Below are 23,067 nucleotides of genomic sequence, written 5' to 3' on the forward strand. Positions count from 1 at the left end.
ACTGTAGGGAGGGCCAGGGCTCGCTAGGGGGGCCCCAGAGGGGAGGGAGAGGGAGGGGAGACCTGCTACTGTAGGGAGGGCCAGGGCTCGCTAGGGGGGCCCCAGAGGGGAGGGAGAGGGAGGGGGAGACCTGCTACTGTAGGGAGGGCCAGGGCTCGCTAGGGGGGCCCCAGAGGGGAGGGAGAGGGAGGGCCAGGGCTGCTTTCCTTACTAACGGCAGCTTTACCCTTTAACAGTAGTTCATTATTCATCTCAATAGACCGATAATGGAGGCTCTTACTTCTTCTACTCGCTCACTTAATGCAGGAGGAAGAGCTCTCCATTGTAATCATAATGAATGGACAAGAATCAAAGACAGAGAACATTGGTTGTTCGGGGTGGTGGGTTATCATTACTAAACAACAAGGTCCAATTGGCCTCAACACTATCTGTCATAGTGAGCTTACTGTCTATATTTATCTGCCAGCGGACACCATTAAGGTTTAGTTACCAGACAAACCTCCCTGTTAGAAATGCTTAGATGAGGAAGTCTATGGGGAAGAGTCTCCTCTGCTGCCAAGCTCAATGTATCAGTGCTGGGTACATTCACTCATGGTGCATGGTTTGATCTATGCAGTTTCTGTGATTATTTTCCTCTCTATCTCTTCTCCTTTTTCCTCACATTGAAATTCATTTGTAAATGTAATGTTAAGTGTTTTTATATGTGAGTCTGTATTTAAAGTTATGGAGCATAATAGAAATTGCATTATGAACAATAGTATAAAGGCTATTTACTTTGTGATACACATATATTATCTGAGTGAAGTGAAAATTCACAGTGTTCTTCATAACTAATGTAAATGACCAGGTACATAAACAATAACCTGGGAGATTTGTTTTTGTCTTTCACTATAGTCGGCCTATGTTGTGTGTCTGAGCGGTGTGAGGTAGAGGTTTGACTGTGTTTGCCTTGCAGATAATGATTGTGGGGACAACAGTGATGAGGCAGGCTGCAGCCATTCCTGCTCCAGCGCCCAGTTCAAGTGTAACAGCGGCCGCTGCATCCCGGACTACTGGACCTGTGATGGAGACAATGACTGTGGAGACTACAGCGACGAGACTCACGCCAACTGCACCAATCAGGGTGAGCGTCAGCACTGTAGCCCACCAATCGCTGTCTGTGAGAGCGTAACCCACCAATCTTTGCATGAACTCCGTAACTCACCAATCATTGTGAGTGTTGACTCCATGTCAGCTCCGTAACCAACCAATCGCTGTCTGGGAGTGTCAACTACTGTATGTAATGCACCAATCAGGTGCCAAATATATTTACTGTATGTGAGTGTCAGCTTCATAACCCACCAACCATGAAAACATAATGCCATATTACTGTATGTGCTATAGGCCAGCCAAATGAAAAGGTTAGTCTACAACAGGCTGCTTCTAGATGGCTGTTGACTGTGCGAAACCTCACGACATCATGTCCCTAGTTGTGCAACAGACGTGCAATTACATCATAAACACTACTCCATCTCTCCCTCTAGCTTATAAACCTGCTAGTATCTCCTTCTCCTAAGGACTGGGGAAACAAACTCACTATTTATACTGTAAACACTGCATCTGATTATGTCCCGTGTTGTTTAGTTGGTCGAGAATTGTAGAAGGCCTCACCTGAAAGGAAACTTTCCTGTGGTCAACTCCAAACCACTTTATTACATTTGTTGCGTAGGATCCGAACCAAAAGAAACAAAGTCTTGGACGAGAAACAGACAAGTTAAATATGATATACTATCAGGGGAATTTTGAATAAACATATATTTTTCTGTCACTTACACTGTGGCCTGTAACCAGAGAACTAGGAACCCAGCCAGCCTCCCCCCCACCCCCACCCCGTGGTGCTGGCTAATGGGCTGGTCCTGAGTTTTTAATGGACGGCAGGCAGGATGCTTCAGGATCTTTTACACACATACACACACGCGAGCGCACGTGCACATGCTCACACAAACACCCGCACAATGAAACCTAACACACGTACTTACACACACTTAGTCTCATGCTCTTCCACACTTGCACGGCCATTTTGGAGCACACTATTTCCATTTATCGAAAAAGAAACCGACAGTACTTTTTCACTTTGACGTGACACGTGAAACTCTGTGACAGCCATTGACCGTTGATGTCCGAGTCTTTCAATGAATTCCGTAATCACCGATGCCAATGATGGCTCTATTGCTAATCCACTGGAGCATGGCCTCTGCGTGAACGCTGTACCCTTCAGTGCACTGCATCACCCTGGCATTGTGGCACTGCCAACCCTTGACTCGTGGGCGTCTTTGGGTCATCGGTTTCCATTCATTTAGCCGTGACAGGTCGTTAGTGAATGTCAGCATTTTGTTAATGATGTGATTTGATGTATTGTGTGCATGAATGAAGCACGGCATCTTTTGTCTCTTGGCGCATTGTCAAGCTTCTGCCCACTGTGAGGTCCACACACATGCCAACACCTTAGCCAAATTTTCCCATCTGGGTCTTTGTCTGTGCCAGATGCCTGTTGGTTTTGCCAGTCCCTTTTGATTATCCATTGAGTGAATAGTCGGTGAATAGTGTCCATCATTGAAGCGTGATGTTCTGGTCAAACTGATCCCCTGTGATAAAGAGTGTCCTTGTTTCCCATTGGAGCCCCACAGTGGGAGAAACAGGTAGTGAATGACTCTACGATATCTTTCCTAATGTGGTTGCATTGTCATTTTCTCAAAATCACCAGCATTGGCAGTTACTCAGTTATTCCAACTCAGCAAACTCTTACAAAAAGGATGAACACAGATAAAAAGTTATAGCTTTATAACAAGGGCCCAGAGTTTTACCTGGTTCAGTAAAAACTCAGAGGCCTAAATATCTCTGTTTTTAATACATTTCCATTTCTGGAAATGTTTGAGTGTTATGGAAGTGATTATAATATTTCTAATTTCTCTCTCTCTTTCCATCACTGTCCCCTCCCAGCCACTCGTCCCCCTGGTGGCTGTCACACGGATGAGTTCCAGTGTCGTATGGACGGTCTGTGCATCCCTATGCGCTGGCGCTGCGATGGAGACACAGACTGCATGGACCTGAGCGATGAGAAGAACTGCGAAGGCGTCACACACATGTGTGACCCCGCCGTCAAGTTTGGTTGTAGAGACTCTGGTGAGGGGAATGGTTGTGACACGGCAATAAGGAAGAAATTAGGGGAGTTTAAATGAAAGGGGGAAAGAATGGGAGATTTGCCTGTTGAAAAACATAAATGTAACAGTATTGAAATGGGTAGCTCAGAGTTATCTGGTGGAGATGGACTGCATTTGGTTGTAGCTGTATTTTTGTTATTGTGGACTGTATCTGCCTGTAACTTCTGACCTTTGCCCTCTGACCTATCCCTAGCCCGCTGTATCAGTAAAGCCTGGGTGTGTGACGGGGACAGTGACTGTGAGGACAACTCAGACGAGGACAACTGTGAGGCGTTGGTGTGTAAACTCTCCCACCATGTGTGTGCCAACGACTCCACCATCTGTCTTCCCGCTGAGAAGCTTTGTGACGGCACAGACGACTGCCCCGACGGCTCTGACGAGAAACTCTGTGGTAAGACCTGCCGCTACTAAAGACTGCATTACCCATGATGCACTGGGCGGTAGGACAGGGATCCCACCGCTGAGCTGTCGTGACTGTTTATGATGCCTGTTATGTCATTGTTGTCTATTCCGCATGAGAGAGGGCTCTAGAAGAGTGTTGGCCCAATGTTTTTGTTCAGTGCCACCTCCTCCCGTAACACCCATCCCTCTCTTTCCCTGCAGACCTGTGCTCGCTGGACAACGGCGACTGCAGCCATAACTGTACGGTAGCCCCCGGGGAGGGCGTGGTGTGTTCCTGCCCCCTGGGCATGGAGCTGGACTCCAACAACAAGACCTGTCAGATCCAGAGCTTCTGCGCCAAACACCTGAAGTGCAGCCAGCGCTGTGAGCAGGACAAGTTCAGTGTCAAGTGTTCCTGCTACGAGGGCTGGGAGCTGGAGCCTGACCAGGAGAACTGCAAGAGCACTGGTGAGGAGGGTGGGTTGGAGGAGATGTAGAGGGAGGGAGGAGAGGAGAGGGTGATGGGAGGCTTGGAGAGAAAGAGGGAATGGAAGAGCAGGGGAGGTTAAAGGGAGGGAAACTGGGAAGGAGAGAAGAAGAGGGGGATATGGTGGTTTGGAGTGAAATGGAAGAGAACGGAGAGATTCTAAGGATTAGGAGAATGAAAGACACTGGCACAGAGGGTGAGGTGTGTCAACGTGATGGATGTGGGGAGAGTCAAAGTGAGAGAGGGGATTGGGGTTTAGGATCCGCGAGGGAAGGAGAGGGAAAAGGAAACTACAGTACAATTCCAGGAAGTATTGTGGTTTTTGTTCAGGCGATAGAGAGAGCAAATGAGGTGAGTGAGTAGGAGAGAGAGGAAGGGGCGTATTGGCAGGAAGCTGGGTGGTTTCAGTGGTCCCACCAAACTGTGACTGGGAGCTGATACCACCGCTCTGGACAATAAACAGGGTGGGAGAGGATAGGCGAGGAGGCAGGCGGCTAGAGGCGGTATTCACATGAGGATGAGAAGAGAGCTGGAGGGGAGACGAGGGATTGAAGAACAGAAGGAGAGGGAGAGCAGAAAAATCGAAAAGGGGACATGAGAATAGTTGGGGGGGGCTTCTAGCTGTGAGAGTTGGATAGAGAGAAAGGGATTAGGAGATGAGTAAAGTAGGAGACTAACAACAAAGAAGAGGAGGTAGATTGAGGAAAGTTGGGGAACTTGTAAAGGGGAAAAGGAGGAGGGATAAATATAGCAAGAATAAGAGGAAGGGATCGGGGAAACTCAATCAATGTAATGGAAGAAGAACACTGTTACCCACATACATACGCAAGTCTGTATCCTCCTCACAGAAACTAGCCACTGACTCAAATAAAGCTGCATATAATTCAGCCCTGCACCCACAGCGACAGTCAGAGTTTCACACACAACACAACCATTCATCACACTGTCTGTCGTCCGGAGATAACTCTCCTCCATTTAAAACATACAGGCTTTTAATTACCAGGGATTAGACAGGGTTCCTAACTACGTTCCTCTTTCATTTAGCCACATAGCACTGTCTGTGCGTCACACTACGTTGGATGTATTCAGGTTCCAAACAGCCAACGACTAACAGTAGTGTTTAGTTACTGGATTTTAGTCATGACCAGGCAAACTGAAATAATGGAAGGCATTTACTGTTAAAGCTGTTCATTTCTACTTTGAATAAGTTGAAACCAGGACCCAACACCCTTTAAAATCAAGCCTTGGGAGGAAACATTCCTCAACTTACAGCTTTTTCTTACTACATTACCCAGGATGCACTGGGTGCAAAGTAGATGCAGGGATCCCACCGCTGCCACCAACAGGCTACTAGTACATCACAATGATCATGTAATCTCCTGTCTTCACCTCAGATCCCTTCAAGCCCTTCATCATCTTCTCCAACCGCCATGAGATCCGTCGGATCGACCTGAACAAGGGAGAGTTCAGCGTGCTGGTGCCTGGCCTGAGGAACACCATCGCCTTGGACTTCCACCTCGCCGAGAATGCTCTCTACTGGACCGACGTGGTGGAGGACAAGATCTACCGCGGCAAACTGTCCGAGAACGGAGGTGAATGTCTTTTACTACACACGCATGTATACAGACTCAGACTGTCCTCATTCAAGTCCACTATCACATTCATGCACACTCACTATAGTGAAAGGTATGCTTTGGATTTCTCCACTTTTTACCTCTGGTTTGTGTATAGTCATTGAGACCAACAGCACACTTCTTTGTCTTTAGTGGAGTACTCCATGATTTCCCAATTGCCTTCACAGTGGGGAATTCTGGGAATAGTAGTTATACTGTGCTGTGCAGGCCTATAGCTGCTGAGGGGAAGCAGCTGGTAAATAACAAAGCAGATGGTCCAGCTCCATGCCGAAAGACAAAACAAATCAATCCACACTGTCACCTTCCAAACAGGCAAAGCCAATCAATCAAAACTAAACCGCTACCTTCAAAAATGCAAAACCAATCAATCAAAGACAATCTATAGAGCAGACGAGGCCCATTCATTACAGTAGGGAAGCATAATGAGCGCGTGTGTGTGTGTGTCTACTCCAGTCAGGATAATGACTAATAATTAGGCCGTTCTCTCTGATTAGGGACCTGTAATGGAAAAATGAATGGGTGAGAGAGGGGGATGAAAAGAATAGTTTCTTCTCCTCGCTGCTTTTATTTTCACTGGCGCCTCATGTCATGTTGTTTGCTTAGACTCAAACGGGAGTAGAATGTATCCTGTCAGTCGTAGGGAGAGTCGTGGCTGTGTAGGTGGCATTATTAGAAACGCTGGGGCTGCATTGGCATTAGAAACTGTCGCTGTGTGATTGATGTTCATGGTACTGGTAAGACACTTTGACAACTGTTGATGACAAAAATTGAATAGGTCTACAGGAAAGGGGAAATGATCACAGCAAAGCTTCACAATCAAATGAACCACCTCCTCTCCTCTCCCTCCCTGCTCCAGCTCTGACCAGTTTTGACGTGGTGATCCAGTATGGCCTGGCCACTCCAGAGGGTCTTGCGGTGGACTGGATAGCAGGGAACATCTACTGGGTGGAGAGTAACCTGGACCAGATAGAAGTGGCCAAGCTGGACGGAACCATGAGGACCACCTTGCTGGCTGGGGAGGTGGAGCACCCACGGGCCATCGCCCTGGACCCCCGCTACGGGTGAGAACCAGCACACCACTGGGAATGGGTTAGCCTGGTCCCAGATCTGCTGGTGCTGTATTGCTAACTCCTATGTTGACAATGACCATAGGAGTTGGAAAGGCAGCACAAACCCATCTGGGACCAGGCTAGGAATGGGAATACACACGGCTTAAAACTGAGTCTTGACTTCAGTCATTGGTTTTTGTTTTATTGGGTTTACTGAACCACATAGTTGAATTTGAAGTTCCCCCCCCATATCTCTGTAGGATTCTGTTCTGGACGGACTGGGATGCCAGTATGCCAAGGATCGAGGCAGCTTCTATGAGTGGCGAGGGAAGGCGGACCATCCATAAGGAGACAGGAAATGGGGGCTGGCCCAACGGACTCACTGTAGACTACCTGGAGCTACGCATCCTGTGGATCGACGCCAGGTCAGAGAGAGGACATACAGTGTATATACACACACACACACACACACATACATGTATATATATACAAAGGCTGTAATAAGTCACTGTATTGTGTTGTCTTCCATCCATCCTCCAGGTCTGATGCTATTTACTCAGCCAAATACGATGGTTCCGGCCTGATCGAGGTGCTGAGGGGACACGAATACCTGTCGCACCCATTCGCAGTCACTATGTACGGGGGAGAGGTTTACTGGACGGACTGGAGGACCAACACACTGGCCAAGGCTAATAAGTGGAACGGTAACAACGTAACCGTGGTCCAGAGAACCAACACACAACCTTTTGACCTGCAGGTCTACCATCCTTCCAGACAGCCCCAAGGTAAGACACACACACCTGCTAACAAACGTGGTGTTTAAAAGAGGTTAGCTACTTTGAATTGACCTAGCCAGGCCTTACCTTGAATGATCTTGTGTGTTAATGAGTGCCTATCCATAAGGCTTGGCCATCTTGCTGCCATTACTCTCTAGAGAGAGACCACAGTGTCCCGAGTCAGTTGCCATTTTGATTGACAGCTTCTCTAAGTCCATGTGTCATTCAGGAGAGTAGTGGCATCTGGCCTCCCTTGTCACAACCGCTCACCTCAAAATGGTCATGCTCAGAAAACCATCCATTTATGGATGAGACAGATAGGCCTGCTGCCTGAGTGGTAAGAGCTGTTTTATATGCACATACTGGATGATTGTAATTGATATTTTCCTCCCTCTTTCCCTCTCCTTCTCTCTTCCCCTCGCTTATCCTTTCCTCACATTTTCCTTCTCTTTCTCCTCGTCTCTCGCACTCCATTTCTCCCTCTTATCGCTTCTCTACCAACTCCTTTTCCCCCTCTCATTCGCTCTCCCTCCCCTTCTCATGTCTTTCTCTACCACCCTCCATTTTCCCTGTGCTTACGCTCTACCTCTTTCTCTCTTTACCACTGTCTCTATCCCCACTCTCTCGCTCTTTCTCTCCACAGCTCCTAATCCGTGTGCAGCTAACAATGGCATGGGTCCCTGTTCTCACCTGTGTCTGATCAACTACAACCAGACCTTCTCCTGTGCCTGCCCTCATCTCATGAAGCTGGGAGCCGACAAACACACCTGCTATGGTGAACACACCTTAACACACACACCTTAACACACGCACGTACACACCCACAATCAATCCTACATCTGGAACAGCAAGGACAATAAAACTGCTGCTCCTACACACACACACACACACACACACACACACACACACACACACACACACACACACACACACACACACACACACACACACACACACACACACACGTCTCTTCTACCCCCCCACACACTCTTCCTCCTCCCCTGAGCTGGCAGATTATCTCCTTCTCTGTGCTTGGCTTGGCAGAGAGGTGGAGTTGCTGAGAGTGACACAGTGGGATTCATGGTGTGTGTGTGAGTGATGATTCAGAGACGGGTCTCTTCTCCAGTACCCACGTACAGAGGTTTATTCTAACCACAGGGGGTCCAGAGGGAACAAACATCTCTCATGAGTGGGATCACTCCACTCTACTGATTCCCCCCCCAGCCATGGCTTTGTGTCACAGTCCACAAACACACAGGATTATCTCCTGGATTCTGTCACTTGTGACGCCAAGAGAGTTTGAGGGGTTTAGGCCTTGTCTCTAAAGTGAAAGGGTGTGTGTGCGTCAGTCTGTGTGTGCGTGTGTTTAGTATTCAGGGGAGCAGTTTCTATTATCTGTGGCGTAAAGGAATGGAGAGGCCCACTGTTTAAAGCTGGCATCAGCCACAACTCTCCATCATTCACTACCTAGAGTATACACACATGCCTGGGTTATCTGATCTAGACAGGCTGAGAAGAGCCAAGTACAATCAGTTAACATGCACTCCTCACTCCTGACTGCTTGTTATTGTGGGGGATTGTATTAAGTGGACTCTTAAGTGGCAAAGGCATTTCACACAACCACACACACACGACGCGCGCACACACACCGTCACAATTGAACCCCTTTTCTTCCAGTCAGTCCCCGCTGTATGTCCGTTCGATCGGATAGAAGCCATACATAGTCACCATAACTCCCCAAACCCTCCCCTCTCCTCCCTCCTTAATATGTGGTGTCCTTCTCTCCCTCTCCAGAGTCCCGTCAGTTCCTGCTGTATGCCCGTCAGATAGAGATCAGGGGAGTGGACATAGACAACCCCTACTATAACTACATCATCTCCTTCACGGTGCCAGACATAGACAACGTGACCGTGGTGGACTATGATGCCGTAGAGCACCGGATCTACTGGTCAGACGTCCGAACCCAGACCATCAAGAGAGCCTTCATCAACGGCACCGGAGTGGAGACCGTGGTGTCTGCTGGTAGGGAATTTACCGTGGGAATATCTACCATGCTTCGGTTGAAATAGTCAAATAGCTACTTTATACAGAATGAATGAAATGAGTCAATCAATGAGTCCAAACATCTGTCATTTAATTAGTTTAGCATTGAGGGGTAGTTCATTCAAATTAGAAACCTACATATTTGTGGGTCACCTTGTTCGAAGACTGGGTACAGGGTAAGGAAACGCATGTCATTTCACGAACATTTATGTTTTTGCGTTGTCTCTTGGATAACTTTGTCTTCCCCTAGACCTGCCCAACGCCCATGGTCTGGCAGTAGACTGGGTGTCTAGGAACCTGTTCTGGACCAGCTATGATGCCAATAAGAAGCAGATCAACGTGGCCAGACTGGACGGATCCTTTAAGAACGCTGTCATCCAGGGCCTGGATAAACCTCACTGTCTGGTGCTGCACCCCATACTGGGGTAGGTAGAACAGACACCCAGACATGATAAAGGTGTTTCACTGAGATCAATGCAGCGTTAAGAAATGGCTGTCAGACACCCTACTGCTTTCACCTCTAACACACATACACACACACGCACACTCGCACACAGAGACCGTTTGACTGTCAGGCAGGCTCCCCACAGCTAGAAGTCTGCCATGATAGGCAGGGTAGTTTAGATCGGGGCTGACCTCGAGCAAAGAGCAGCTAGCTCTCCTGCTCTAGAAGGGACTCCAATTCCTCTCTCATCTCTCCCTTTTCATCTATCCCTTGTTGTCGCTCTCTCTCTCTCTCTCTTTCCTCTTTCTTAACAGATGGCTTCTGTGCTGAAAGCCATACATTATTTACACACTGTCACACACTGGCCGCTCTCTGTCTCAATTTCTCTCTCTCTCTTTCTCTCTCGCTCTCTCGCTCTCGCTCTCTCTCTCTCGCTCTCGCTCTCTCGCTCTCGCTCTCTCGCTCTCTCGCTCTCTCGCTCTCTCGCTCGCTCGCTCTGGCTCGCTCGCTCTGGCTCTCTCTCGCTCTCTCTCTCTCCTCAATTTACTTCCCTCTAAAACTTTTTTTCAGTTTTTCTCTCTTTCTCTGTCTTTTGGTCTTTAAAGAGACAAAAGCTCAGCAGGCATACATCCGCTCCTAAGATCATTAACAGACATTTCCTGTGTTTGTGTTTTTATCTCTGAGTGTCCGAGTGCTCTTCTTTGTCTATGAGTGTGTTTGTGAGTATGTGTGGGGCGGATGCAGAGGGGATATTATCTTTGAGAATGCCTCTGCCTTTTTTTGTCCTTTCTCTGTTTTCTGAGAGACTTACTTAAGCTGAGGAATGTTTCCGATCTGGGCTTAGCTGCTGGCATGGGGGAAAAACCAGAAGCAGATGCTGAAGCTGTCTCCTCTTTCCTACACACACACACACACACACACACACACACACACACACACACTGTCTATAATGAGTCCAGGAGAGGAGGGGGCTGGGAAAAGGGGGGCAAGGGGAGAGACTGGGATGTTTAAATTGTTTGCAGGAACTGTATTCAAACGCATGATACCTAAACAAATGCAGGGTGTGGTGGAAGTGGAGGGGGGGTTAAGTACCTCCTTGATTGAAATAGAGTGACACACATGCTAAAGCAATCACAAATGCACATGAATTGCCATAGATTCATGTGCATCGCATCCAAGTGTGTGTGTGCTGTCTTTGATTGCATACATTTTTCTTTCTTTTTACAATAAACAGAAACATAAATAGACAAAAGCAATAGACAAAAGGCTTTTGATAAAGTACAACTGGAATTTATATACTGTATACAATGCATTCTTGTATACAAGTATTCAGACCATTTGACTTTTTCCACATTTTGTTACAGCCTTATTTCTAAAATGGATTCAATAGTTGTTTTCCCCCTAATGAATCTACACACAATACCCCATAATGACAAAGCAAAACCAGGTTTAGAAATTTGTGCAAATTTAAAATAAAACACTAAACTGAAATATCACATTAACATAAGTATTCAGACCCTTTACTCAGTACTTTGTTGAAGATCCTTTGGCAGTGATTACAGCCTCAAGTCTTATTGGGTATGACGCTACAAGCTTGGCACACCTGTATTTGGGGAATTTCTCCCATTCTTATTTGTAGATCCTCTCAAGCTCTGTCAGGTTGGATAGGGAATGTCGCTGCACAGCTATATTCAGGTCTCTACAGAGATGTTCGATCGGGTTCAAGTCCGGGCTCTGGCTGGGCCACTCAAGGACATTCAGAGACTTGTCCTGAAGCCACTCCTGTGCTGTCTTGGCTGTGTGCTTAGGGTCATTGTCCTGTTGGAAGGTAAACAGGTTTTTATCAAGGATCGCGCTGGACTTTGCTACGTTCGTCTTTCCCTCGATCCTGACTAGTCACCCAGTCCCTGCCGCTGAAAAACATCCAAACAGCATGATGCTGCCACCACCATGCTTCACCGTAGGGATGGTGCCAGGTTTCCTCCAGACGTGACACTTGGCATTAAGGCCAAAGAGTTCAATCAAACTCCAGGTGGGCTGTCATGTGCCTTTTACTGAGGAGTGGCTTCCGTCTGGCCACTCTACCATAAAAACCTGATTGGTGGAGTGCTGCAGAGATGGGAGAATCTTCCAGAAGGACAACCATCTCCACAGAGGAACTCAGAGTGACCATCGGGTTCTTGGTCACCTCCCTGACCATTTTTTCGTTTAATCCACCAGAAAAAACGGAACAAATATGACAAAAAATATTATGGTTAAACTCAAATATACTAATTTATAAAAAATAATAATAATATATGGTGGAGTTATGTAACATATGCAGCTAACAAAAATATATGGAAATGTCTGCTCAAATCAAAGTTACAACCAACTAATTGCAGCATTACTGCAAAAATGGAAGAGGCAAGTGGAACTTGTCTGTTGGCCCTGCATTAAAGACTAAAATTGGTTAAAGAAGATTGTGATAAATATAAGTCTACCAGTTTCATTTAAGGACCAAAAAATTGACAGCTGTGCCATATAGATTGCAAAATAGTTGGGTAGAGATTTTCGATGTACCAATTCCATGGCACATGAACTGATACACAAAACGACGCTGGATTCAAAACTTTGAGTTTTTCAATTTAAATTATTATACAAAATTCTTGCAACCTATAGAATATTATATGGGGGATACAACCATCCCAGCTCTGCAAATGTTGCTGCGAAGAGACAATCATTAGATCATTTGTTTTGGTACTGTCCAAAGCTTGTTTTGGGTCGCAGGTTCAGGAATGTCTGAAAAATTACAATATTTACCTGGAGCTGTGATGTAAAAAGTTATAGTCAATCGATCAGTAATATAATAATACTCGTAGCAAAAATGTTTATTTTTAATTTACACTCTGTAGGAACTATGAGAATAGAAAGGTTCAGAACTTTTGTGAAGCATCACAGCGCACTTGAAAAATATATGGCAAACAGATGGGTGGGGTTGAGTGGAGCTGAAGGTTGGGACTAACAAGAACTCATGTAAAATTATACTGTGTCTGTAAAAGGTTCAGAACATTTGTGAAACAGCACAGTGAAAAATATATAGCAAATAGAAATCAAAACTGGATGGTCTTCAGAGAAAGATGGGAGGAGTTGAAGGTAGCTGAAGGCTCATGGGACTAAAAACAAACAAAATATACTGTGTTTGTGAAATGTATATAGTGTGTATAAGCTGGAAGTAGAGGCCTATGTGTTGTTGTCGATTAGTTTACTCCAATTAGGGGAGGGGTGGTAGGGTTAGGGGAATATAATAAAGGAAAATATATTAAACAATATATTTTATATATACACTACCGGTCAAAAGTTTTAGAACAACTACTCATTCAAGGGTTTTTATTTATTTACTATTTTCTACATTGTAGAATAATAGTGAAGACATCAAAACTATGAAATAACACATATGGAATCATGTAGTAAGCAAAAAAGTGTTAAACAAATCAAATATTTTATATTTGAGATTCTTCAAATAGCCTTGATGACAGCTTAGCACACTCTTGGCATTCTCTCAACCAGCTTCACCTGGAATGCTTTTTGAACAGTCTTGAAGGAGTTCCCACATATGCTGAGCATTTGTTGGCTGCTTTTCCTTTACTCTGCTTGAGGTCGGGTGATTGTGGAGGCCAGGTCATCTGATGCAGCACTCCATCACTCTCCTTCTTGGTCAAATAGCCCTTACACACCTCCAGGCTGTGTTGGGTCATTGTCCTGTTGAAAAACAAATGATAGTCCTACTAAGAGCAAACCAGATGGGATGGCGTATCGCTGCAGAATGCTGTGGTAGCCATGCTGGTTAAGTGTGCCTTGAATTCTAAATAAATCACAGACAGTGTCACCAGCAAAGCACCATCACACCTCCACCTCCATACTTCACGGTGGGAACCACACATGCGGAGATCATCCGTTGCAACCAAAAATCTAACATTTGGACTCTTCAGACCAAAGGACAGATTTCCAACGGTCTAATGTCCATTGCTTGTGTTTCTTGGCCCAAGCAAGTCTCTTCTTCTTATTGGTGTCCTTTAGTAGTGGTTTCTTTGCAGCAATTCGACCATGAAGGCCTGATTCACGCTGTCTCCTCTGAACAGTTGATGTTGAGACGTGTCTGTTACTTGAACTCTGAAGCATTTATTTGGGCTGCAATTTCTGAGGCTGGTAACTCTAATGAACTTATCGTCTACAGCAGAGGTAACTCTGGGTCTTCCTTTCCTGTGGTGGTCATCATAAGAGCCAGTTTCATCATAGCGCTTGAAGTTTTTTTGCCACTGCACTTGAAGAAATGTTCAAAGTTCTTGAAATGTTCTGCATTGACTGACCTTCATGTCTTAAAGGAATAATGGACTGTCATTTCTCTTTGCTTATTTGAGCTGTTCTTGAAATGCATTCCAGGTGACTACCTCATGAAACTGTTTGCGAGAATGTCAAGAGTGTGCAAAGCTGTCAAGGCAAAGGGTGGCTACTTTGAAGAATCTCAAATATAAAATATATTTTGATTTGTTTAACATTTTTTGGGGTTACTACATGACTCCATATGCGTTATCTCAAAGTGTTGATGTCTTCACTATTATTCCACAATGTAGAAAATAGTAAAAATAAAGAAAAACCCTGGAATGAGTAGGTGTCAACATTTGACTGGTACTGTTATAACATTGATGGAAGCCACAATATCTGCAACACTAAAGCTGATCTACCCCTAAAAAAACAAATAATAATAATAATAATAATAAAAAACAATAGACATCTTAACATTTACATACAGTTCCTTCGGGAATGTATTTAGACCCCTTGACTTTTTCCCAAAAATGTTACGTCACAGCCTTATTCTAAAATGGATTAAATAAATGTAATTCCTCACAATACCCCATAATGACAAAGCAAAAACAGGTTTTTAGATTTTTTGGGGCAAATGTATTAAAAATAAAAAACATACCTTATTTACGTAAGTATTCAGACCCTTTGCTATAAAACTTGAAATTGAGCTCAGATGCATCCTGTTTCCATTGATCATCCTTGAGATGTTTCTACAACTTGATTGGAGTCCACCTGTGGTAAATTCAATTGATTGGAAATGATTTGGAAAGGAACACACCTGTCTATATAAGGTCCCATAATTGACAGTGCATGTCAAAGCAAAAACCAAGCCATGAGGTCAAAGGAATTGTCTGTAGAGCTCCGTGACAAGATTGTGCTGAGGCACAGATCTGGGGAATTGTACAAAAACATTTCTGCAGCATTGAAGGTCCCCAAGAACAGTGGCCTCCATCATTCTTAAATGGAAGAAGTTTGGAACCACCAAGAGCTGGCAATCCGGCCAAACTGAGCAATCGGGGGAGAAGGGCCTTGGTCAGGGATGTGACCAAGAACCCGGTGGTCACTCTGACAGAGCTCTAGAGCTCCTCTGTGGAGAATTTTCCAGAAGGACAACCATTTTTTCAGCACTCCACCAATCAGGCCTTTATGGTAGTGGCCAGACGGAAGCTACTCCTCAATAAAAGGCACGTGACGGCCCGCTTGGAGTTTGCCAAAAGGCACAAACAAGATTCTCTAGTCTGATGAAACCAATATTGAACTATTTGGACTTAATACCAAGCGTCACGTCTGGAGGAAACCTGGCACCATCCCTACGCTGAATCATGGTGGTGGCAGCATCAGTCTGTGGGGATGTTTTTCAGCGGCAGGAACTGGGAGACTAGTCAGGATCGAGGGAAAGATGAACGGAGCAAAGTACAGAGAGATTGTTGATGAAAACCTGCTCCAGAACGCTCAGGACCTCAGACTGGGGTGAAGGTTCAACTTTCAACAGGACAACAACCTTAAGCACACAGCCAAGACAACGCAGGAGTGGCTTCGGGACAAGTCTCTGAATGTTCTTGAGTGGCCCAGCCAGAGCCTGGACTTAAACCCAATCAAACATCTCTGGAGAGACCTGAAAATAGCTGTGCAGCAACACTCCCCATCCAACCTGACAGAGATCGAAAGGATCTGCAGAGAAGAGTTGGATAAAGTCCCCAAATACAGGTGTGCCAAGCTTGTAGGGTCATACCCAGAAGACTCGATGCTGTAATCGCTGCCAAACATTAAAATTATAAATAATTTGATTCTTCCATTCTCTTAATGTTGGAGTATCATTTGACTTCCTGTATTTAAGTAATAGCTTCTTGAAAATAAGTGACGGAAATAATATTGTCCAACCCATTGGGTATCTCCCCGCACCCTCATATGCCATGTCTTGAAATATGCAGTTTGACGAATTAAAAGTACATTTACATTGTAAAACTTCTGACAACTAACTTTCTAACTCTGCCCATAACTTTTTGACTTTATAGCATTCCCAGAAAGCATGAATTATTGAGTCATTGTTAGTTTTACACTTAAGACATGACTCTGCCGTTGTGCTGTATATTTAGTGAATTTTGTCTCTTGTATAATACATCCTATAGATTAGTTTATACTTGATTTAGTGTACAACTGTAATTTGGTTCGTTATTTTCCAAAACCCCCTCCATCTTGTGCCGATATCAGTTATTTTTAAGTCTTGGTTCCAATAGTTTATATTTTTATCTAAGAGATTGTCAGTTGGATAGGCTCTCTGCAAGGTTTTGTATGTCTTACTTATCATATGAGTATATTTTTCTGACTGAAATAGGATTCCCTCAACATTGCTCTGATGTCCAAAAGCTTTCACGTCGAAATTTTGGGATACATTTGAAAATGTCTTCATTGGTCAGTCCAAAATTGTTTTTTCATTCGGGCATGGAAATAATTGTATGTCCTGTTACCACGTCATTTACAGTTTCTATGTTTCTAGTTTTCCATGTGGGCCAATTTATCTGTGAATTCTAATTGCATGTGTTTCTGTATGTGTTTGTTTTTATGAGTTTGTCTGTTTCAGCCCAATTTTGTCTGTAGCCTACATATGCCTCTGTGAGGGAGGGAGAGAGAGAGAGAATTTCAGAGAAATAAATGGCGAGAAAGAGAAGCCATTTACGGGTCATTAAATGAATCTCAGTGAATCTCAATTGCTGCAGGACTCTACACTAGCCCATCCCCACTGACATGCCTAACCCAATCAACATCCACACACACTGTTCTAAGCTAACCTTTACCCTGCAATAAGAGCTGGCTCCTGTACTTTATACCCAATGAAAGATGCTGCTGTTAAAACACAGGGCATATTTTTACGTAGAATGTAAACTAGACATATAACTACATACATTTACATCTGTCAAGGAGATGTTCAGTAGATAAATATTCCATATGGGACCTCCACATGTATAGCTATTGACGGGTTTTGCTAGTTTTAAACAATTCATTTCTCACTTATAAAAAAAATAAGCATGAACGTTGTGATGGGTGTTGTCTAATTGTGTGTGAAAACAGAATAAATAGTTTTCAAAAATAGTTTTAATGATAACGCACTGTTAGGCGCTATCCAGGCTAACGAACGACAGGTCTTGTCACTTCTAGTGCTTTCAGTAGCATGATGTATTGATATTCTGTCTCTCTCTCTCTCTCTCTGTGTGTTCCAGGAAGCTGTACTGGACAGATGGAGACAACATCAGCATGGCAAACACAGACGGCAGCAACCGCAGTGTCCTGTTCACCAATCAGAAAGGCCCAGTGGGTGAGTGGCTCTGGGGAAAAAATAGTGCATTATATATAAGGAATAAATTGCAATTTGGGATACAGCCATAATGTTCCTCCCTGTCTGTCTCCAGGTCTGTCCATAGACTTTGACACAGAGCAGTTGTACTGGGTGAGCTCAGGGAACAGCACCATCAGCCGCTGTAAGCTGGATGGTTCGGGTCTGGAGGTTCTGGAGGGGGTCAAGGGCAAACTGACCAAGGCCACAGCTCTGGCCATCATGGGTATGTAACATGACTCCACTCTCACTAGGACTGTACATTCTGCCTCCTAGCTGCCTTTAGCTTTCTGTCCCGAAGAGTTTGAATACTCAGAAATGGAGCTACAGTAGGTCTCAACATCGGTTCTTTATGTGATCATAGAATGAGTACAATGGGTCATTTTGATTGGCCCACTTCTGTGAAGAGATGAAAGATGTCATTTTGTGATTGGCTGTTGTGTGTAGGGGACAAGCTATGGTGGGCGGACCAGGGGACTGACCAGATAGGAACCTGTGACAAGCGTGACGGAGGGAACTGGAAGGTCCTGAGAAACAGCACCTCAGCCATGATGCACTTGAAGATCTACAACGAGACCGTGCAGAAAGGTGTGTGTGTGTGTGTGTGTGTGTGTGTGTGTGCGTGCGTGTGCATTATGTTTGGGCACCATGGTAGCTATAGATTAGAAATAACCATTTTAATCTATGTGAGCATGTTTGTTTGTGTTTTTGTGTGTTGTGTTTCCAGGCACCAATCTGTGCAGTAATAGCAATGGAGACTGTTCCCAGCTGTGCCTGCCCACCTCCCCCACCACACGAGCATGCATGTGTACCGCTGGATACAGCCTCAGGAGTGGACAACAGTCCTGCGAGGGTAAGACACACACCGTGAACATTTTGTTTGGATCTTTATTCTGATATTTGGAAGGTCATAGATGCCTGGTCTTGCAGTCATGGAAACAAAACATTACCTCAGTTTTTAGTCAAACAAACACAAGCTACATTTGGATGTACTATATTTAGCAAAACCGAGATTAAAATAATAAACTCAGCAAAAAAAGAAACATCCCTTTTTCTGTACCCTGTCTTTCAAAGATAATTCGTAAAAATACAAATAACTTCACAAATCTTCATTGTAAAGGGTTTAAACACTGTTTCCCATGCTTGTTCAATGAACCATAAACAATTAATGAACATGCACCTGTGGAACGGTTGTTAAGACACTAACAGCTTACAGACGGTAGGCAATTAAGGTCACGTTATGAAAACTTGGGACACTAAAGAGGCCTTTCTACTGACTCTGAAAAACAGCAAAAGAAAGATGCCCAGGGTCCCTGCTCAACTGCGTGAACGTGCCTTAGGCATGCTGCAAGGAGGCATGAGGACTGCAGATGTGTCCAGGGCAATAAATTGCTATGTCCGTACTGTGAGACGCCTAAGACAGCGCTACAGGGAGACAGGACGGACAGCTGATCGTCCTCGCAGTGGCAGACCACGTGTAACAACACCTGCACAGGATCGGTACAATCCGAACATCACACCTGCGGAACAGGTACAGGATGGCAACAACAACTGCCCGAGTTACACCAGGAACGCACAATCCCCTCCATCAGTGCTCAGACTGTCCGCAATAGGCTGAGAGAGGCTGGACTGAGGGCTTGTAGGCCTGTTGTAAGGCAGGTCCTCACCAGATATCACCAGCAACAACGTCATCTATGGGCACAAACCCACCGTCACTGGACCAGACAGGACTGGCAAAAAGTGCTCTTCACTGACGAGTCGCGGGTTTGTCTCAGCAGGGGCGATGGTCGGATTCGCGTTTATTGTCGAAGGAATGAGCGTTACATCGAGGCCTGTACCCTGGAGCGGGATCGATTTGGAGGTGGAGGGTCCGTCATGGTCTGGGGCGGTGTCACAGCATCATCGAATTGAGCTTGTTGTCATTGCAGGCAATCTCAACGCTGTGTTACAGGGAAGACATCCTCCTCCCTCATGCGGTACCCTTCCTGCAGGCTCATTCTGACATGACCCTCCAGCATGACAATGCCACCAGCCATACTGCTCTTTCTGTGTGTGATTTCCTGCAAGACAGGAATGTCAGTGTTCTGCCATGGCCAGCGAAGAGCCCGGATCTCAATCCCATTGAGCACGTCTGGGACCTGTTGGATTGGAGGGTGAGGGCTAGGGCCATTCCCCCCAGAAATGTCCGGGAACTTGCAGGTGCCTTGGTGGAAGAGTGGGGTAACATCTCACAGCAAGAACTGGCAAATCTGGTGCAGTCCATGAGGAGGAGATGCACTGCAGTATTTAATGCAGCTGGTGGCCATACCAGATACTGACTGTTACTTTTGATTTTGACCCCCCTTTGTTCAGGGACACATTATTCAATTTCTGTTAGTCACATGTCTGTGGAACTTGTTCCATTTATGTCTCAGTTGTTGAATCTTGTTATGTTCATACAAATATTTACACGTGTTAAGTTTGCTGAAAATAAACACAGTTGAGAGTGAGAGGAGTTTATTCTCATAATCATTCATTTGTTTTCATCTGGAAAGATTCCATGTCTTGTACTGCCACTGACCTCTTAGTGTGTCCAGTGATAAACTCTGGGTAATGTTTCCCTCGGCCTCAGGAGTGGGCTCCTTCCTGCTCTACTCTGTTCATGAGGGCATCCGTGGCATCCCCCTGGACCCCTCGGACAAGTCAGACGCTCTGGTGCCAGTGTCAGGCACCTCCCTGGCTGTGGGCATAGACTTCCATGCAGGTAGGGACGCACACATACACACACCTTGGAGGGAGGGGTTTTCAAACTATACAAAACCAAAATTGAGTTGTTTTTTTTAGATCGGTTGTGATGGAAAATATCTTGTCATGAAAATATGCTGAATCCAGCCAGTATAATAGGTGCATTCCACATGAACATGAGTATGATGGGTATAGTAGATCGACTGTTCTGTACTGGTGGCTCTCTCCTCTCCCCTCCAGACAATGATACCATCTACTGGGTGGACATGGGCCTGAGTACCATCAGCAGAGCTAAGAGAGACCAGACCTGGAGAGAAGACGTGGTGACCAACGGCATCGGCAGAGTGGAGGGCATCGCTGTGGACTGGATCGCTGGTGAGGCGCGCTCACACACATATACACACATGCATGCAGACTCATACACTCATACACACACACACATTCACACATCTGTCACAGACTCACAGCTGACACGCTTCACAGCCTTACAGAAGAGAGATGAGACTCACTCTGATCACACCTTCACCTATGCGAGGGAGGGAGGGAGGGAGGGAGGGAGGGAGGGAGGGAGGGAGAGAAATACAGTCAAAGGGAGGGAGAAGCTAACAAAGGAGGAGAAAGAGCAACAGAGGAAGAGGCTTAGACCGAGGAGATGGGAAGAAGCCCAGATAGATAGGTGCCTCTATAGCCTAGATGGGTGCCTGTATAGCCCAGGTCACATGACATGGGTGTGTACAGAGCGAAGCCTTACTGCAGGATGAGTAATGAACACTGCAGCATTCCATCAGCCCTCTGAGGTTACGCTGGGAAACCCTGTTAACACCACAACACCAACACAACAACACGGCAGCATTCTCCATTTGCCTAGTTGTATTTGGTGTCATATACAGTGAAAATGTATAGAACTTTATTTATCCCAAAACATACAGTAACCTTGCACAGAACTACTTTATCAGTTAGACTCTTGTGGCTGGTCCCATTTGAATGTTGTTGTACTGTAAAGCATGTTGATAGTTTAAAATGCACTGTAGTAAAAGTGTGACTGGTTTGTATTGCTGTTGTATTTTGTGTTGGTGCTCTGTCCCTCCATAGGGAACATCTACTGGACTGACCAGGGCTTTGATGTGATTGAGGTGGCCAGACTCAACGGCTCCTTCCGCTACGTGGTCATCTCCCAGGGCCTGGACAAGCCCCGTGCCATCACTGTCCACCCAGAAAAAGGGTGAGTACGGGGGGAGATGGGGGGTTGACCTCTGCCGCCAAGGCAGCAGCTACTCTTCCTGGGGTCCAAACACATTAAGGCAAAAGATAAAACAGAACATCATATAACATTATTACACCACTACATATCTACAATACACATAGTATTATACCACCATACCACAGAATTACAATGTAGGTGTGTGTAGAGTGCGTGTACTAGCACTTGTGGTTGTACCCGTGTGTGTGTGTGTCTCTTCAAAGTCCCTGCTGTTCCATAAGGTGTTACCTGATGTGGAATAGAGTTCCATGTAGTCATGGCTCTGTAGTACTGTGCACCTCCCATAGTCTGTTGACTTGGGGATTGTGAAGAGACCTCTGGTGGCATGTCTTGTGGGGGTATGCATGAGTGTCTGAGCTGTGTGCTAGTAGTTTAAACAACAGCTCGTTGCATTCAGCATGCCAGTACCTCTCATAGATACAAGCAGTGATGAAGTCAATCTCTCCTCCACTTTCAGCCAGGAGAGATTGACATGCATATCATTAATGTTAGGTCCCTGTGTACTTTTAAGGGCCAGCTGTGCTGCCCAGTTTTGAGACAATTGTAATTTTCCTAAGTCCCTCTTTCTGGCACCTGACCACACGACTAAACAGTAGTCCAGGCCCGTAGGACCTGCCTTGTTGATATTGTTAAGGCAGAGCAGTGCTTTATGATGGACAGACTTCTCCCCATCTTAGCTACTGTTATATCAATATGTTTTGACCATGACTGTTTACAATCCAGGGTTACTCCAAGTAGTTTAGTCACCTCAATAAGGGGAAAGTTACCTCGCTCTTATGCTCTCTCCGTGTGTGTGTGTGTGTGTGTGTGTACAGGTATCTGTTCTGGACAGAGTGGGGTCAGTACCCACGGATCGAGAGGTCTCGTCTGGACGGGTCTCAGAGAGCTGTACTGGTCAACGTTAGCATCAGCTGGCCTAATGGCATCTCCATAGACTACCGGGTACAGTGTAACACCCACACAAATAACCACAAACACACAGACAAATAACCTCCACAACACACACAAACTGAACTCCCTGTCCTGATATGTGTGTGCAGGAGGGTCTTCTGTACTGGTGTGACGCTCGTACAGACAAGATCGAGCGCATCAACCTGGAGAACGGAGAGAACAGAGAGGTGGTGCTGGCTAACAACAACATGGACATGTTCTCTGTCTCTGTGTTTGAGAAATACATCTATTGGAGTGACAGGTCTGTCTCTCTCTCTCTGACATTCACTCTTCCACCTATTCACTGTCTGGAATGAATTCACTCCCTCTCGCCATAATCGGTCACCTTTCTTCTCAGCTGTTGTCTCCCTCACCCTTTCTCTTTCTGCACTGATGTCATGTCTCTTTCCCTCTTTCTGACATTCTTTCCCGCATGTGTTTACTGTCACATCTTTCACCTTCCTT

General features: G+C 45.5%; 1 protein-coding gene across 6 annotated transcripts in view; it reads left to right on the plus strand.

Moving 5' to 3' along the window:
- The window catches only part of LOC106565466 (low-density lipoprotein receptor-related protein 1), a 181,727-nt gene that overhangs the window by 110,107 nt on the left and 48,553 nt on the right, over positions 1-23,067 (plus strand). For all 6 annotated transcript variants that reach the window (XM_014132678.2, XM_014132680.2, XM_014132681.2 and 3 more), the window contains exons 20-39: positions 956-1,123; positions 2,980-3,162; positions 3,394-3,591; positions 3,804-4,049; positions 5,463-5,660; positions 6,559-6,763; positions 7,012-7,176; positions 7,292-7,536; positions 8,171-8,302; positions 9,322-9,549; positions 9,821-9,995; positions 17,575-17,669; positions 17,764-17,913; positions 18,135-18,275; positions 18,415-18,540; positions 20,299-20,430; positions 20,652-20,786; positions 21,504-21,633; positions 22,488-22,614; positions 22,713-22,864. In XM_014132678.2, the coding sequence (XP_013988153.2) occupies positions 956-1,123; positions 2,980-3,162; positions 3,394-3,591; positions 3,804-4,049; positions 5,463-5,660; positions 6,559-6,763; positions 7,012-7,176; positions 7,292-7,536; positions 8,171-8,302; positions 9,322-9,549; positions 9,821-9,995; positions 17,575-17,669; positions 17,764-17,913; positions 18,135-18,275; positions 18,415-18,540; positions 20,299-20,430; positions 20,652-20,786; positions 21,504-21,633; positions 22,488-22,614; positions 22,713-22,864 (3,331 nt within the window). The remainder of the gene's footprint in view (positions 1-955; positions 1,124-2,979; positions 3,163-3,393; positions 3,592-3,803; positions 4,050-5,462; positions 5,661-6,558; positions 6,764-7,011; positions 7,177-7,291; positions 7,537-8,170; positions 8,303-9,321; positions 9,550-9,820; positions 9,996-17,574; positions 17,670-17,763; positions 17,914-18,134; positions 18,276-18,414; positions 18,541-20,298; positions 20,431-20,651; positions 20,787-21,503; positions 21,634-22,487; positions 22,615-22,712; positions 22,865-23,067) is intronic.

Source organism: Salmo salar, chromosome ssa12 (genome assembly GCF_905237065.1).
Source record: "Salmo salar chromosome ssa12, Ssal_v3.1, whole genome shotgun sequence".
NCBI classification, from domain to species: domain Eukaryota; kingdom Metazoa; phylum Chordata; class Actinopteri; order Salmoniformes; family Salmonidae; genus Salmo; species Salmo salar.